Source organism: Poromitra crassiceps (genome assembly GCF_964638095.1).
Source record: "Poromitra crassiceps genome assembly, chromosome: 10".
NCBI classification, from domain to species: domain Eukaryota; kingdom Metazoa; phylum Chordata; class Actinopteri; order Beryciformes; family Melamphaidae; genus Poromitra; species Poromitra crassiceps.
Genome location: NC_139631.1, coordinates 32,130,452 through 32,145,996, shown reverse-complemented (window position 1 = coordinate 32,145,996; position 15,545 = coordinate 32,130,452). Strand labels below are relative to the sequence as shown.

At 45.4% G+C, this 15,545-nt stretch overlaps 1 protein-coding gene across 1 annotated transcript in view; it reads right to left on the bottom strand.

The window, feature by feature from the left end:
* camsap1b (calmodulin regulated spectrin-associated protein 1b) overlaps nt 1-14,439 on the bottom strand; it is a 35,586-nt gene extending 21,147 nt beyond the window's left edge. Inside the window, exons 1-3 of the mRNA XM_083645109.1 lie at nt 14,299-14,439; nt 12,252-12,418; nt 6,818-7,080 (exon numbers count right to left, since the gene is read on the bottom strand). Of these exons, the coding sequence (XP_083501235.1) occupies nt 6,818-7,080; nt 12,252-12,417 (429 nt within the window). The 5' untranslated portion in view covers nt 12,418; nt 14,299-14,439. The remainder of the gene's footprint in view (nt 1-6,817; nt 7,081-12,251; nt 12,419-14,298) is intronic.
* Nucleotides 14,440-15,545: the final 1,106 nt, after the last annotated feature.

Below are 15,545 nucleotides of genomic sequence, written 5' to 3'. Positions count from 1 at the left end.
TTTTCTATTTAAATGTCTGCAGCCCAGAACATTTTGTCAAATCATATTTTAGTTGTTTTTTTGTGAGTTGATATAACTGATTCTGTTAAATGGGCATATGATTACCGTAAATTTCGGACTATAAGCCGCTGCTTTTTCCCCGTTTTTTGGCCCTGCGGCTTATATAACGGTGCGGCTTATCTATGGATTTTATCAGCTAACGGCCGCTCGGGGACCTCCAAAATCTATGGATGTTGGTATGAGGCAGAACGAGAGCAAGACAGACATTACGAGAGCGAGACCCTGATTGGATGATGTTGCAAAAAATGTGCCTCGCGACCTGATTGGAGCACTGTGCCACTACGCTCTCTCAGCCACTACAGTAAAACACCCTCCCTCCTCCCTCGCTCCGGGGGGAAAATGGCAGTGATTGAGCCTGAAAGACAGTCTGAATGAAATTGAATGTAACATTCCCAATTCTATGTATTACATTCTAAAAAACTAACGGCAACATTTTGGAAGGCTAAGCCACACAACTAGCTCGTTGTAATCTAACATCATGCTTCAAAAGATGGAGAACTGGCTGTGTTACGACGATGGCGGCGAGAAGAAGAAGGAAAGAAGGAAATCGAGCAGCAGCACGTAACCTTGGCATCAGGGTGTTGACACAGAGAGCAGACGGCAGAGGTGTGTCCACCGTTCAGATCCGACTGAAGGCTCAAGTTTGCCAGTGGATCCTGACAGCGTGGAGGAGTGTCAAAACATCCACGATCACCAACGGGTTCCGAAAGGCTGGACTGCTGCGTGATGAAGAGGAGGCCGCCGCCAGAGCTGAGGGCCTTCAGAGGCTGTTCGATTCCGACAGTGACGAAGAGGAGTTCGTTGGTTTTGAGAGCGACAACGAAGGAGAGAGGAGAGTGGCTGACGAAGCCACCCTGAGCCTGTTCGTTTCCGACACTGAAGATGAGGACTTTGGTGGTTTTAGTACGCAGGAAGAAGACGAAGATGAGGATTAATGACTTGACTTTTCTGGTTACAGCCGTGTACTGCACCTTAGCCTAAAAGATGAAGACGAGGATTAATTACTTTTCTGGTAGGCTGATTACCGTATATTTTAAGCAGCCGTGTTACTGCAACTTTAGGCTTACGCGCTTACTGTCGTGTTACAGGCACTTTATTTTGCACTTAAAAAAAAACACATTTAATTTAGCCATTGATATTGCCTCGTCAAGCGCTGTAAGCTTTGTTTTTTGTTATGGTACTACTGTAGGCTATAATGTAGATCAGTGGTTTTCAACCTTTTTCATGCCAAGGACCCCTAAATTTACACAGCACAGTACATGTTCTGTAGCTACTATTGCACTAAATGGTAACACTTGAATACGTTATGCAAATATGCAACTTGTTTTGTTGAAATGTTAATAAATGGGAGCTTCCCCAAACAGCCATCTCTTTCCCGACAATCCCCTCTGTGCACGAACCCTTACATATGGTAATTAAACATCAAAACACCCGCGGCTTATAGTCCGGTGCGGCTTATATATGTAACAAACAGGCAATTTTGCTGCTGCGGCTTATACTCAGGTGCGCCTTATAGTGCGGAAATTACGGTAGATATCGTCTCATATCGATCACGTCCCATGAATTAAATCAAACCCGTATCATGGCAGCCATTGTGATATCGGCAAATATCGTATCGTTCTCCAAAGAATCTGTATCGTATCGTGATTCCCAAAGTCTGCGTGATAAAAACGTGCATCTGAAACCAAATTGGCTGTAACGAGTGCAAGAAGAGATGACAGTTTAGTTTACTCTATTTTTACACTCAAGTTCTATTTACATCAACAAATGTAAGTAGATGGTGCTGTTTCAGTCCATGCTTTATGTGACACGCTAGCTAGCTAAATCCAATTGGAGATGGGAAGTGCACAGAGTTGAGGCTCGTTAACATAGCTAATGAGAGCTATTCAGAGGTTTCCCCACAGCAAAGACCTACAACATGGACTCAGGTAAATGACACGGGGGGGGGGAAACACATCAAGACTTCAACATGAAAAGGGAGGAAAGGATGAATACTGTGTGCACACAGGAAACTAGAGTGATCCACTCACTCAGTAGTCAGTATTTTTGCAGGGTTCCAGAGTGCAACCATTTGGGCGCTATTTGAAACTCTTTGATCCAGTAATACCAGACCACAAAGTAATGTTTTATGCTGCTTTCAAAAGCCATTATGCAAAGTAGACAGAAATATTTTAAATATTAGAAATATCTTCATTATGTGTTTGAGCACAAATCATGCAAAAAAAAAAAAGGCTAATATGACAGAGTTGCCGAGATGTGACATTAAGGCCAGAGAGCATGGAAAGCATATATCCACAACTGATGGTAAAACTAATTTATTATGCTTATTGTTTGCCTTCATGTAAATAATTAGGCCTTGCGGTTGCCATTACAGTACATCAATGAGTTAGAATTGTGTTAAGAGTATTTCTATGTGTATATTGACCTGCTGATTTATAATACACAAAGTAATGCAGTATGGACGGAGTATCACAGCCTATTTCAGAGGTCAGTGTTGTCAGACAGGACAGTGCATTGATCCCAAAGCTATTACTCAGTTGGCCCAATGCCAATGCTTACTTTGCCTCCCCACACACAAATACAGATTCTACCGAGCTCAAATCAATTATTTACTTGTGTGAAATGCATTTTTCAAGCCTGCCATAATGCAAACCAACATTTTGTACATTATCTGTTGCAAGCAGCAGATCATTTGGTGGTTTTCACACAGTGCCACAAGACAAGTGGAACCAGTTTGCCGGGAGCGCTGTGTGGACAGGACCCATGATGACGAGTGTGAACAGACAGTCAGTAGGTCAAAGACACAACAGGGCCTGCGCGTTTGATTCACTGGTTCCTTTCCAGGCCACCACGCTTAATCTGTAATGCATTTATGTTGCTTAAAACTATCCGCAGAGTTCAACACAAGAATCATGTGGCTCAAATATACTGAGATGAAACTGATCAAGTTCAGTCATGCATGCAACTCTTGAGCGGCAATACAATACATCTGCCACAGAATGATGCAGCAGCAGTACCAACAGTCAGATGCCTCTGAAATAAGCAAACTTAATGAGACAGAAGCATATTTAGCACATTAGGTGTGAGTGAGTTAGGAGAATCAATTAACAAAATAGCAAAGGCAACAGCATGGCGTGCTGCTGTCCAATCCTCCATTCCCCATCTAACACACTCACACTGCCCTTCATCAAGGCCGGTGTGGAACCCCACAGGGAGCAGGGGGGCTGCTGTTGCCCTGAGCTGTCTGTGCACAACAGACAACCACCCCCCCCCACACACACACACACACATACACACACAATCTGAATCTAATAAGTGGACCCAAGAGGGTGGCTAGCATGTTGGGGTGTTACAAGCCCCAGCTGCTGCCCCAGTCAGAGTCAGACAGGAGGTGCAGAACTGTCTGCAGGTAGCCTACTGTAGCTGTCTCCCTTTCACACACACACGGTAGGAACATGGAGGTTGTTGCCATGGAAACACCTCGCCAAAGTCAGCAAGCAAGGCTCAACTCCAATAGTCTATCAGAGATAAGCTAAGCACGCTCCAGCAAAGGATGTGCAGCCCGTCTCCAGGCTTTGTGTCTGGTCCTGCCATGTGGATTATTTTGTCAGGCGGCTGCTGTCAGGAAGCAGACCGGCACATCCCTGACTACTAGGCAGGCTGCCTGCAGGGGAGGCTGCCTCCACACCATCGTCGCTGGTTGCCATGGTAACATAACGGTAGGAAGATGGCTGAAGGCGAGCGAGCGGGCGTTCACTCTGCCCTGTGTTCACTCTGCCCTGTGTAAAGTGCTCTCTGTAATTGTGAGACATTGGATCTCATTGCAAAGTAGGAGGGGGTGGGAGGGGGGGGGGCTGCTCTGCACTTTCAAACACAGACTACTTTCTTCAATGGCTGTGACGTCACGTGACTGTGTTGACTCAGGTCACAACCTGCAGGCTGTGTGGTTGCGTACGTACTGAGGACGTTTCGGCCTGTTTGAAAGCTCACCTGTGAAAACATGACACGCATTGATTACACTCATATGACAGTTCTAGAAGAGTCAAAAGAAGCGAGCAGCGAGCCTGCACCTTCCTGGCCAAACAGAGACATGACCTTTCTATCAGAACATCCCCTCCATTTGCCTACATCAGATCACAGCTACTGGGGCTCGATTAGAGACAGTCAAATTGAGCATAATGATGATGACATCAAACGGGGCAAGTGCAAGTGCCAGACTGTTCTTTTTGCAAACACACTCTGAAGTGTGTAAACTTTGGGGTCGGCAACCTTTTTGATATGAAAGTGCCATTTTCAAATGTGCTTGATGTCAATCAGTGTGCCCCACCAAGATGAATGACTGGAATAACGTCAGTGCCTGTGCAACTCCAACTTATTTGAGTTTAGTTACAGCGGCTGTTGTTGGGCAACATCACAAAGTAGAGGGCACTATAACACCAGCTTTAGTGTCAACTGAAAATCTGCCAGTTCAAAATGAGAAGGGGTTTTAGGGCTTGGCCAAGGACAGGTGAAAGAGTAGGCACCTGGAAACACATCAAAGGTGCTCTTTGTCGAGTGGAAAATAAGCCTGGACAAAAAGGTCAGCAGGCAGACTAAGAACACCATTGCTAATAGCACAATAACAAAGACATCAGCAGTCCCATTCAGACTGTAACCCTCTCTGGTTTGGCACCAAATGTCCTGCATGAGTAACAGTCAAATTACACCTCCTCCTACTATGGAAAAGAAAGATAAAGAGTGCAAGCAGATGATCAGGAAGCCGTTTCATTAAGCTGAGCTGCAACAACATGTTTAAATGTCCCTGGCATGCAGTCAGTGTATGATGCGAAGCTCAAGTTAACTCCCAAGGTTCTACTGTGCATGATGTTACACTAGACAGGTCCATTAGATCAAAGCCATCCCAGTGTTCCAGAATGCCACAGCCCAGATGCCAAGGCTAGATAACAACGAACAATGGCCACTTTCACTGATTTCACTGTGCTGAGATAATGTATCAGGAGCAGGAAGAGATCAGGATTGAGCAGGTTATGTGCCAGTGTGTTGTAGTTTCTGCCCTGGTTTCCTTCTCCCCCTCTGACAGGCTATCTATCTATTGACGTTCCCTTTTCCTTCTTCTTAGCAAATGTTAAGAGTATTATACTATCAACTCAGTCTGTCCTTGAGAGACTGATGAACCTGTTAATGTTTTAATCTCACATGTTTGTATTTGTCCACACTCCAGAAATAGAGTGTGGCCAACAATGGCCATGAGCCAAAACATGCAGTCTATTCAGGTTTCTAAAGGACAATGTGCTGTGTTCTCTATAGAAATAGGCTATATTATTACATTTTGTAAAGCCTCTATGGCTGACTCTATGGTTATGTCATGGGCTGCCTGGCCCAGTCTACCACCACCTGGGGCTACAATCATTTTGCATGATGTCATTTCACCAATTTATTTTCCACATTTAACAACAGACTATTTACAAATCAGATGCAAGACAAGAAATCATTTTGTTACACATGAACCAAAGTTCAGTTTCCGACTGAACTTTGCCTCCAGAGTCTCTCCACCCTAGAAATCGATACTAGTCCTATATATAATAAGAATGTGAAGTGTCTGTGTGTGAGTGTGTGTGAGCAGAATTGTGTTTGGCCACCCACAGCTATGCCATTTTACGTGCGATCGGGCTGAATCTTTCAGGAAGTGTAAAGAGCACCCGTGCGGGTGACCTAACGGAGACTGATTTTTTAATTAGGTAAGTAGTAGTCTCGGCTCCCAGACGTTTGGTGAGCTGCGCCACCAAACGTCTGGGAATTTCACTGTCAGAAACTGTGTCTTCGAGCCCGGCGAGAACGGCCGGCAGCAGACACGCCTACATTTATTATTAAAATTTTATTTGGTAGCGTCAATGCCATTTATCATAGTCCTAACACAGAGCATGAAGCTGATATGCTGCAAAATTTATAGCTGTGGTTTATTTTACAATAATTTTTCCTACCCGGAAGTGGTTCGCTTGCTACTGTGAAGTCATCAGCAGGCTCTGTAACGTTAGCCTCGGGAGTCAGGTTTATCGCTGGGGAAAAGACCTCTAGCCGCCGGGGCCGGATGAAACACGTCCTATTAACAGGTTATGTTTGTTTCTAAGTGATTAATATGTTTCTCCGCAAATGCGACGATGTTTTGCGAGACACCGGTTCTGCACTGGTACGAATGGTGTGAATGAATAATGATTCCTGTGAAGCGCTTTGGGTGTCTAGAAAAGCGCTATATAAATCCAATCATTATTTGCATGAGAACTGCCCCCAGAAAGCAGGCCCGCCCACAACACTCATGATTGGTTCTCCGATGCAAGGCTTCCAACAGCGCCACCTAACGTTATGCAAAGATTTAAATAGTAATATTCTCAGTCTTACAGGAGTGAAACGGATTAAGACTGAGGGCTGAGTCTAGGTAAGTAGGGCCGATTAATTATCCTAATTGTAATTACCTAATCATCTATACATAAGTGAAATCATCAGTGGTTTATGATGAATATGAGTGTGTCCCGGAGGCTTTGGAGACCACTGTGCTCCAGGCCAGGGAGGTCTAACTCCCAGGGTGTGTCCACTAGTTTTTATTATTAAAACACAATCAGGGTGATCATTTAGCCATCATTACCCAGCTCTACCACCACAGCCATGGTCCTGCACTATCCAATCCTGCAAATACAAGAAGGCGTGGCTACCGCTTTTATATCCAGCCTTTTATATCCATAGCCCTGATCAATTCACTGACCATTTTGATGGGCACACAGGCCAGGTCCCCCTCTGTGACGGGCGTGTCGTCACTCTCCACCACATAGATGCCCTTCCTAGACAGAGCCTGGACCACAGACAGGTGGGACTGAAGCGACGCTGCCTGCTCCGTCTTGAGGATGAGGGCGCAGACGCGGCAGTAGAGCTCGCAGGACAGCAGCAGCCGGATGACGGGTGGCTTGATGTGCTCCTGCTCGTACTGGTCTGTGTAGAACGGGTCTCGCAGGTCCTCCGGGATGTGGTCTGGAAGGGAGAGAGTGAAAGTTTGGGTGAACTGGGGGGGAGGCATTGCCATGTGCTGTGAAGAAGGATGTGTGTGAGTTAAGCTTTCAGACTGCGAGTCTGCGCAAAGGGGGAAACATGGCTGCCTGGTCATCAACAACAAGCACCTTGATAAACCTAGATCCATGTAAAATACCAGCAATTAGGGCTTTATATCGTCAATGATTTTCCGATTGGATACGATTCCGATACACAAGGTCCTGATTTGATTCGATTTCTGATTTGACATGATTTAATATCGATATTTCAGTTAAAATACCAATTTTGCTGGTCCATTACAAATTATTAATGTTTATTGATGTTTACGAGATATCATTGTACTAAGAACCAAACCACGAGTCTTACGGGGTTAAAGCTTCAAGCATCCACAGGAAATGGCATTATATTTAAAAAAAAATCGATATTGGGATTTATGAATCGATATCAGTTCCTTCAAATGAATATAGATTTGTATCGGATTTTTCTCTTTTGTTAACCCAGCCGCCCTACCGCCAATCTGAACATTTGAACCCCAAATCCAGACATGTTGAAGGGTGGTTACCAGCTAAATCTGCCCCCGACGTCTCTGAACAGGTTCTTAAAAAGGCCACGATACCCGCCTTCTCCAGTGTCAAGCTAAAAGGAATGCAACAAAGCACTGTGCTCGCCATGTATTAATATTTGTTCTACGCAGGCCTCAGTTTACTTGGGTAAATACGCCCATTTATGATTAGAAGCCACAGCTCCTAGGCTCAAGAAGAGGACACTGGGAAACAGAGACAGTGAGTGGCCTAAGCCCATTCCTCCTCAGTGAGAGCAAGCTTCTCAGGTGACACAGTGACAGTGGGCCTGCCAGCACTAACGCAACAATACTGGAGCCACAAGGAAAAGAAAACAATGACCCATACAGTGGATTCTGTTGCTTTGGATGTGATGAAGTCACTCGCAAAACCAGAAACCACAGCCATATAAGGGCACGGGACAAAGCACTTAACGTCAGGCACGCACAAAGCCAAATTCATACCGCGCCATTAAAAATAAAATAAATACATAAATAAATCACACTCACAAACTAAAGGTGTGGCGATAGAAATAACCTAGTTCCATGACTGATGTGTTTTTTGAACTAGGCCCGAGCTGTAGCACCACAGTATATAAGCCACCGCCGTGTGTCTGTGTGTTGTATTCTTAGTGTCTGCTCTGCCTGATGGGATAAAGGGAACCACTCGTCAGCAATCCCCCATCCGCGCCAACAGGAAGACAGGCAGGCAGGCAGGAAAGTGGGCAGGGCTCTTCTTCAACCGGTGCCTGACTGTCAACTCTAATATGGAGAATCCAATCCACCAAGCAGCACAAAGGTTCTACTGCAACATGAGGTGGCAACAAACCAGGCCTTTGTGAAAACATAACATCATGGCAGAGAGAGAGAGATCAATTTAGACTTTAGAGCAATGTCAGTAGGTGCTGCTGATGTTTAGAAGAACGCTTCAAACCTGTCTACTGCCGCCTATTATGCTGCATCAATCCTGTATGCTGCTGTATTATGCATCACAACAACACAACCCTAACAGACTGCTGCACCACAACACACCACTTCACACCACAACAACAACAGCAGCAGCATTAGTCTAGGATGCATAACAACAACAGGCAGCAGCGCGGGTCATTCCTGGAGAGCTCTGTGTGTGGGAGCATATGAACGTATCAGGGAGGGACTGGGACTGATTGTGGGTGAAGAAAACAAAAGCGTCTGGCCCGGCCCGGGCGGGTCTTCTTCACGTCTGACTTCCCTGCGGAGACACTGATGCCGTGTGGCAGGTCGGCTGGCTGCCCCCCCCTCACCCCCTTCTCGCTCCCAACCACCAGGAGCCAGACTGAAAGATTTAGTAACTGGGAAAGGGGTGGAGCATGTGGATAAGAGGCCTTGCAGCGAGAACAGTTATATTTTTTGCCAGACGGGAGCGGATTCAGTCATCCGTTCGGTTAGCAGCATCCACACACCAGGCTCGGCACAAGCAGGGCAGAGAGCCTGTAATCTGCCTGCAAACATGACGGGTGCCCGCTCACTCTCGCCGACTCCGTAACTGGCTGGCTCTGTCGCTCAGGTTGGGAGCAGCTGCGCCACATGCAGCGGGCAGTGGGACAGGAGTGCATGTCTGCATACACACACAGACACACGCGCGATTAAACACTCGACACAGAAGCCACACTGATGAACACACACCAGACGCACCTGAATCCCCCTGCATCACATGACGGTCGCATTTATGTCTCACGTAGTCGAGTCAGTGGGGCTGTTTACACGACACTGCTGGTGTCTGTCACTCACTGCAGGAGTCGAGCAAACAACTGCGTGGCATTAACACTGTACTAGACACCATATGAGCGATGTGGTGAAAAGCAAAGCTAATATATTCAGTTCCCATGAGGGGAAGATGATTGCTGCTGCACCTGGGAGTACCCCCCCCCACCCCTCTCCATGCCAAAGCTTTGGGGCTACAGTAGCCTCCTCATTTAACTGAACAGCATCTCCGCCCCGGTTCATCTGCGGTGCATTACCGTAAATTCCGGACTATAAGCCGCGGCTTTTTTCCCGTTTTTTGGCCCCTGCGGCTTATATAACGGTGCGTCTTATCTATGGATTTTTTCAGAAAAGAAAAAAAAAATACAAATAAAATCTCTCTTTTTTAGCACTCTTTCTAACTATAAATCCACTTCTGTTTTAATTTCCTCTCTTGCCCTCTTTTCACCACACCGCGGACACTGTGTGCACTGTAAAAATAAACAACGGTGGTGTTGTGTTATGTTGTTTTGTTGAAATGTTACGGTAATACGGTAAATGGGAGCTTCCTCAAACAGCCATCTCTTTCCCGACAATCCCCTCTGTGCGTGACCACTTACATATGGTAATTACGGTAAGCAAACGGCCACTCGGCCATCAACTCCCTCCCCCGACTACCAGGAGAAAATCACAAACTTCGGCGAATTCACACAAAGGAAGATCAAGGAATATTCCATCGAACCGGAGCAGATCATAAATATGGATGAAGTGCCTTTGACGTTCGACCTGCCACTCACTCGGACTGTTAACAAGAAGCGCCCTGGAGGATTCTTTCACCAAAAAAAAGCTTTGCTCGTTCTCGACAGCATGAGAACGAGCAGTAGAAGCAACACTCTCACTTACCATGGGGAAGGTACGCAGAAATTCACACGACGCAGCTTTCAAGTTGAAAGCAGTCAATCTCGCATTAAAAGAGGGAAACAGAGCAGCCGCGCGTAACCTGGGCATCGATGAGTCAATGGTGAGGCGTTGGACGGTGCAGCAGGAGGAACTGTCTCAGCACGGAATATTATAGGAGTGTGAAAACATCCACAATCACCAACGGGTTCCAAAACGCTGGACTGCTGCGGGATGAAGAGGATGACGCCGCTGAGGGCCGTCAGAGGCTTCAGAGGCTGTTCGATGCCGACAGTGATGAAGAGGAGTTCGTTGGTTTTGAGTGACAATGAAGGAGAGAGGAGAGTGGTTGACGAAGCCACCCTGAACCTGTTCGTTTCCGACACTGAAGATGAGGACTTTGGTGGTTTCAGTACGCAGGAAGAAGAGGAAGACGAGGATTAGTGACTTGACTTCTCTGGTTACAGGTTTGCTGCACATATAGCCTATTGTTGTGTGATTTTGTCTGGGGATTAGTGACCTGACTTTTGTTTTGTTTTGTTGAAATGTTAATAAATGGGAGCTTCCCCAAACAGCCATCGCTTTCCCGACATTCCTCTCTGTGCACGAACCCTTTCATATGGTAATTAAACATCAAAACACCCGCGGCTTATAGACCGGTGCGGCTTATAGAAGAAAAAAATAGTCAATTTTGGTCCCGCGGCTTATAGACCGGTGCGTCTTATAGTCCGGAATTTACGGTATTTCTGTCTGTACCCAGATACTCCTCTGCTCCATCTTTCTGTCTGCTTTGTTAGCCAGGGCCTGCAAAGACAGACAGACAGCGAGGAGGACATGCCTCAGAGTGAGATGAGAACAACAGACAAGCTTTCTTCTATCAGTCATTCACTGCATAATGCTACCAATTAGACTTGGCCAGCTTTTTAGCATGAGCTCTGGAACCATATGAGCCGAAGTAATGCACAGGAGAGCAGGCCGCTTTCAGGGCAAAATGCTGGGTATAAAAAACATGGGCATCCTTAACCTAGATAACCATTAGAACACTGAACTTACTGTCTTTTCTTTTGTTCACCGTGTATGTTTCAGTGGAATAATGGGAAATCTGTGTAATGATGAGTGCAGCGTACAAAGGAAATGTGAGCCGAGCCTCTGTTTATATGGATGATATGATCAGAGCACTACACTGATGCATAGGCATGCAAAATAGTCAACGGTGAGCGAGCCTTCTGCATCAGCTAGCCCAGGCTTACACTCAGCTGCTATGATAAGAGACACCCAGCTGCAAATCAATGACACTAACAGCTGCAGCACTGTATACTGTGATGTGATTCTCAAAACCCTTTCAGCAGAACAACAGACCATTAGGCCCATCTATACCAAATAATTGGCGGAGGTGGACTATGTTCAGTTGGTGGCCACCAAAAGATTACAGCTGAGCTAACCACAATATTGTGTCACACTTTCTCATCAAAATTCATAACACAGTTTCAACCCCTGGACAAGACAGGAACGTCTAGCCTACAGGGCCAATGACTAATGCTGACACCATGTTGAGAGGGAGTGTGAATGGATAGCACTGCAGAGCAGTATGTTCCATGCCCCGAGTACAGTAACAAATATAGCCTCATCCTCAACTACAGTCAGTCAACCAGCCTGCTTTGGGTTCAATCGCACTGGCCACTTCAAAGAATGGATGGATCTGGTGAGTCAGCGGGGAAGACTTCAGTTGCCAAGTCATGTCATCAGTGCGCACACGCACACACGCACACACACACACACACACACACACACACACACACACACACGCGCGCTACGGATCCTCAAGTAAAGCACATGGTCAGTGAAAGTGCTGGTGCTTACGAAGGCACACCTCCTAAGTCTGTAATGCTAGAGGTATAAATATTACTTAAGTCCCTAAAAGAAGTAGCATGAGCTTAGCATGGAGGCATGTCCGTGTTTGTGTGAAATAACTTACCAATGCCATAAGCTTTGGCAAACAGCCACCGTAGATTGGCATCTATTTTTGCTCTGGCAGAATCGTACATCTCCAACGGTACAATTTCCATTGTGCCTTCTGCAACCCCGGCCAGGTCCACTTTTCTCCTGGCACTGTCCCCGCCAGCACACAAATCAACGTCCATCCTTCAAACAGAAAGAAAAGCACGGTGTAACAGACAATTATCATGGCCACGCCAGCTGTCTAAACATGCCAACTCCCATTTGACAAGTCGTAGCAAGAGAAAAGCATTTGTACTCTATCCTCAGCTACCTAGACCCATGAGAGTTCTTACGCTGATACAATATGTTACGGAATGCTGCAGATCTCCCTCTGGGTCTCGCACACTTCTAGCGCCAAACTGCTGTGGGAACCCTGGCCAGTGTGATTGGTTCCCCCGAAATCCTGGGGGCGCCAATCACTCAGTAATAACTTTAGCCATCAAGCGCGTCCACCCAAACTGACTGTTGACTTTTTTTTTTTAAACAAACTACTCTCTCATTGGTGCCAAGACCTGTCTCAGTCATTAAATGTTGACCCCTAGACCCGGCCAGCCTCAAAGTGGAGTGGCACAGACTAATTTAATGCGAGTATGTGGAGCACAGCAATTCAACATAATATTTCAGTGTGGGGAGTATCAGACTATCAGACTATCTCATCTTATGTGTTGTTTGGTAAAGGAAGCAGCCAAATAGTTTAATAAGGCATTACACATCTACAAGCTGCCCGCCCATAAGACCTGCGATTCTCCTTGGCACTTCCTGCCAAGTGGGTGGCTGGATGCTCTATGGGAGTGAGTCTTCTACCATAAATTCCATAATTTGGTGCTTTGTCGATGGAAGATACTGTCTCGTGTGGCGCTCTTAACCCTTCCTTAAATGGTCATTTAGGCTGACATCTGGTGGGTCAGTATGAAAAGCAGCTGTCTGGAAGGAATGATCATCACCTCTATCATGACTTTAGGAAACAATGAACGTGATCACTTCACAACTTTGCATTAGGCTAAATGGTATTAATCTCTCATACCATGAGCGAACCTAAAACAAACCACACAACGAAATATGGGAAACAAGTACTCGGGTGTCTATGTACATTGTAGAATCCAACACCTGTACCATACTAGCTTGTTAGTTCACAAGTTAAGAGATTACTGCATCAGTTCATTGAACAATTTACTTGAAAAACATTTATTTTCAGAAGGGGGTTGAGCACTGTAAATTGACCATATCTCGTGATGTGAATGGATTGTTGGGGATGAAGCAGGCTTCTCACGCCCTGTATCTGCAGTCAAGTCAATCAGATGTGTTTATCTTCTTCACTTTCATCTCCAAACTGTGCTCAAGTTACATCAAATTCGGAGAGATTTTTTTACTGACAATTGCCCTTCCGAGCTGATTCATTTTTCCATAATAACCTATAATTGTTTTCTGTGAGACAGTCACTGAAGCCTTCTCAAGACCTAGAGCCCAAATAGCGGGTAGCATCATACACACACGACCCGTGAAATGATGCTGAGTGAGGAGATAACCCTACATTGTTATGCATGCACCTGCTGCCAAGACGTTAGACATATAATAATAATAATACAATAATTGGGGCAATTACAGTTAAATTAAAGTTAGTTATTGTTACGCCAGATTACCTGTAACGTTAGCACGCCGCCATTCAATACCGTTACCATTGCATAGAGAGGAATGCTCTATCCAGCCGTCTTGCTGGATAACCTGGCGCGAGCTAACTTAACTTTCAACAGAAACGTCAATAAAGTAGTGTTTTAGCTAACTAACGAGCGAGCTAGCTTTAGCTAAATGTAGACAGCTACTAAATACGCTAACCGTTCGCAGTCATGTATGCAATAGCAAACGTTAACCTGCTAATAGCCGCTAGCCATTAGCTGGCTAGTGTGTAATATAACAGTAACGTTATAGGGCCAGCAATGCATTCATCGGCCCCTGAACAATCAGCACATCCAAGTTACCTTGACGTTAGCTGTTAGCTAGCTAGTTGGCTAGCCATTTAGCGTTACCTTGAAAGGGGTGGTGTATTTCCAAGTTATCCTTCTGTTCCCTCGTGGTAAACAATTAACCAAAGACTCGCCTCGCTATTATACAATAGCCTGCTGTGTAAAAAATACAGCAGCAGCAGCAGCAACGCATCATAGCCAGCTAATGCTAGTAAAGAGGCGAGTCTCAGCGGTCTCCTCCCAGGAAAGCGGCCTGTGTGACAACAGCTCCACGGCAGACGTCTTGCTAATACAAACGCCAAGCAGAAAATGGCAGGCTCTCGACATAAAGCAAAGCAACGTCAAGAGGTTCTTCTGTTCAAATTCTATCTGTCTACACGGCGCCTCATGTTAGATCACATATGTTCGCATTGAGGCTTGCAAGCAGCGACAACCAGTGTGTTCGTTCGCGCTCGCGCTCTGCCCATAGAAATCTAATTATTCGTAGGCAACGACTGCGCATGCGTGATTACCTTCCAGACAGACACATCTGTCACCAACAGTGAATGTCTGAGAGTGATGCCTACAAGTGACTTTTTTTTAGCACCTATTTTATTTTTATTTGTTTTATTTTATTTTTATTTAACCTATTTTATTTTTATTTGTTTCATTTTATTTTTATTTAACCCCTTTTTAACCAGGGTAGTCCCACTGAGATCAAGGATCTCTTTTACAAGGGATACCATAGCCAAGACAGCCGCATAAAAAAGTTACAGACAAAACAGCAGTAAACAACAGGAACAATAGCGCAGGAAATACAATAAAATGCTGAATTAATTTAAAAATTAAAATAGCCTACCTATGGACATAGAAGTGACAAAAGTGCCAGTATCAAATAGAAGTACAAAATACAAATAAGAAGACCAGGAACCTACCCATAGGCATCCAGGAATTGAGCAAGGGGGCGCCTTTTCCCCAAGCTTTGTCTGGGGGAAGGTCCACAGTCTCAGACTTTGAAAACTCCTGTGTTAGCCTATTTTAGGTGCCAGAACATGGTCTCCGACTGCTTCTGTTCTGTCTTCCAAATCATCTTCTTAGGAGTGGGCTATAAATGGGTAATTTTCTGTTTTGCTTAGGTCTCAGTTTTTTTGTATTCCATTTGCCCTATCTCAACATGAAATGACAAAATGTTCGGCTTCAGGTCCAAGAAAAAAGTGTGCAGGCCACAAATTCAAGATGACAGCCGTTTTCCCTGAACAATCTAATTTTTAGCCATAACTTTGTCATTTTGGGGTCTTTTTACTTGGTTGTGGTGTCTAACCCTATGTTTT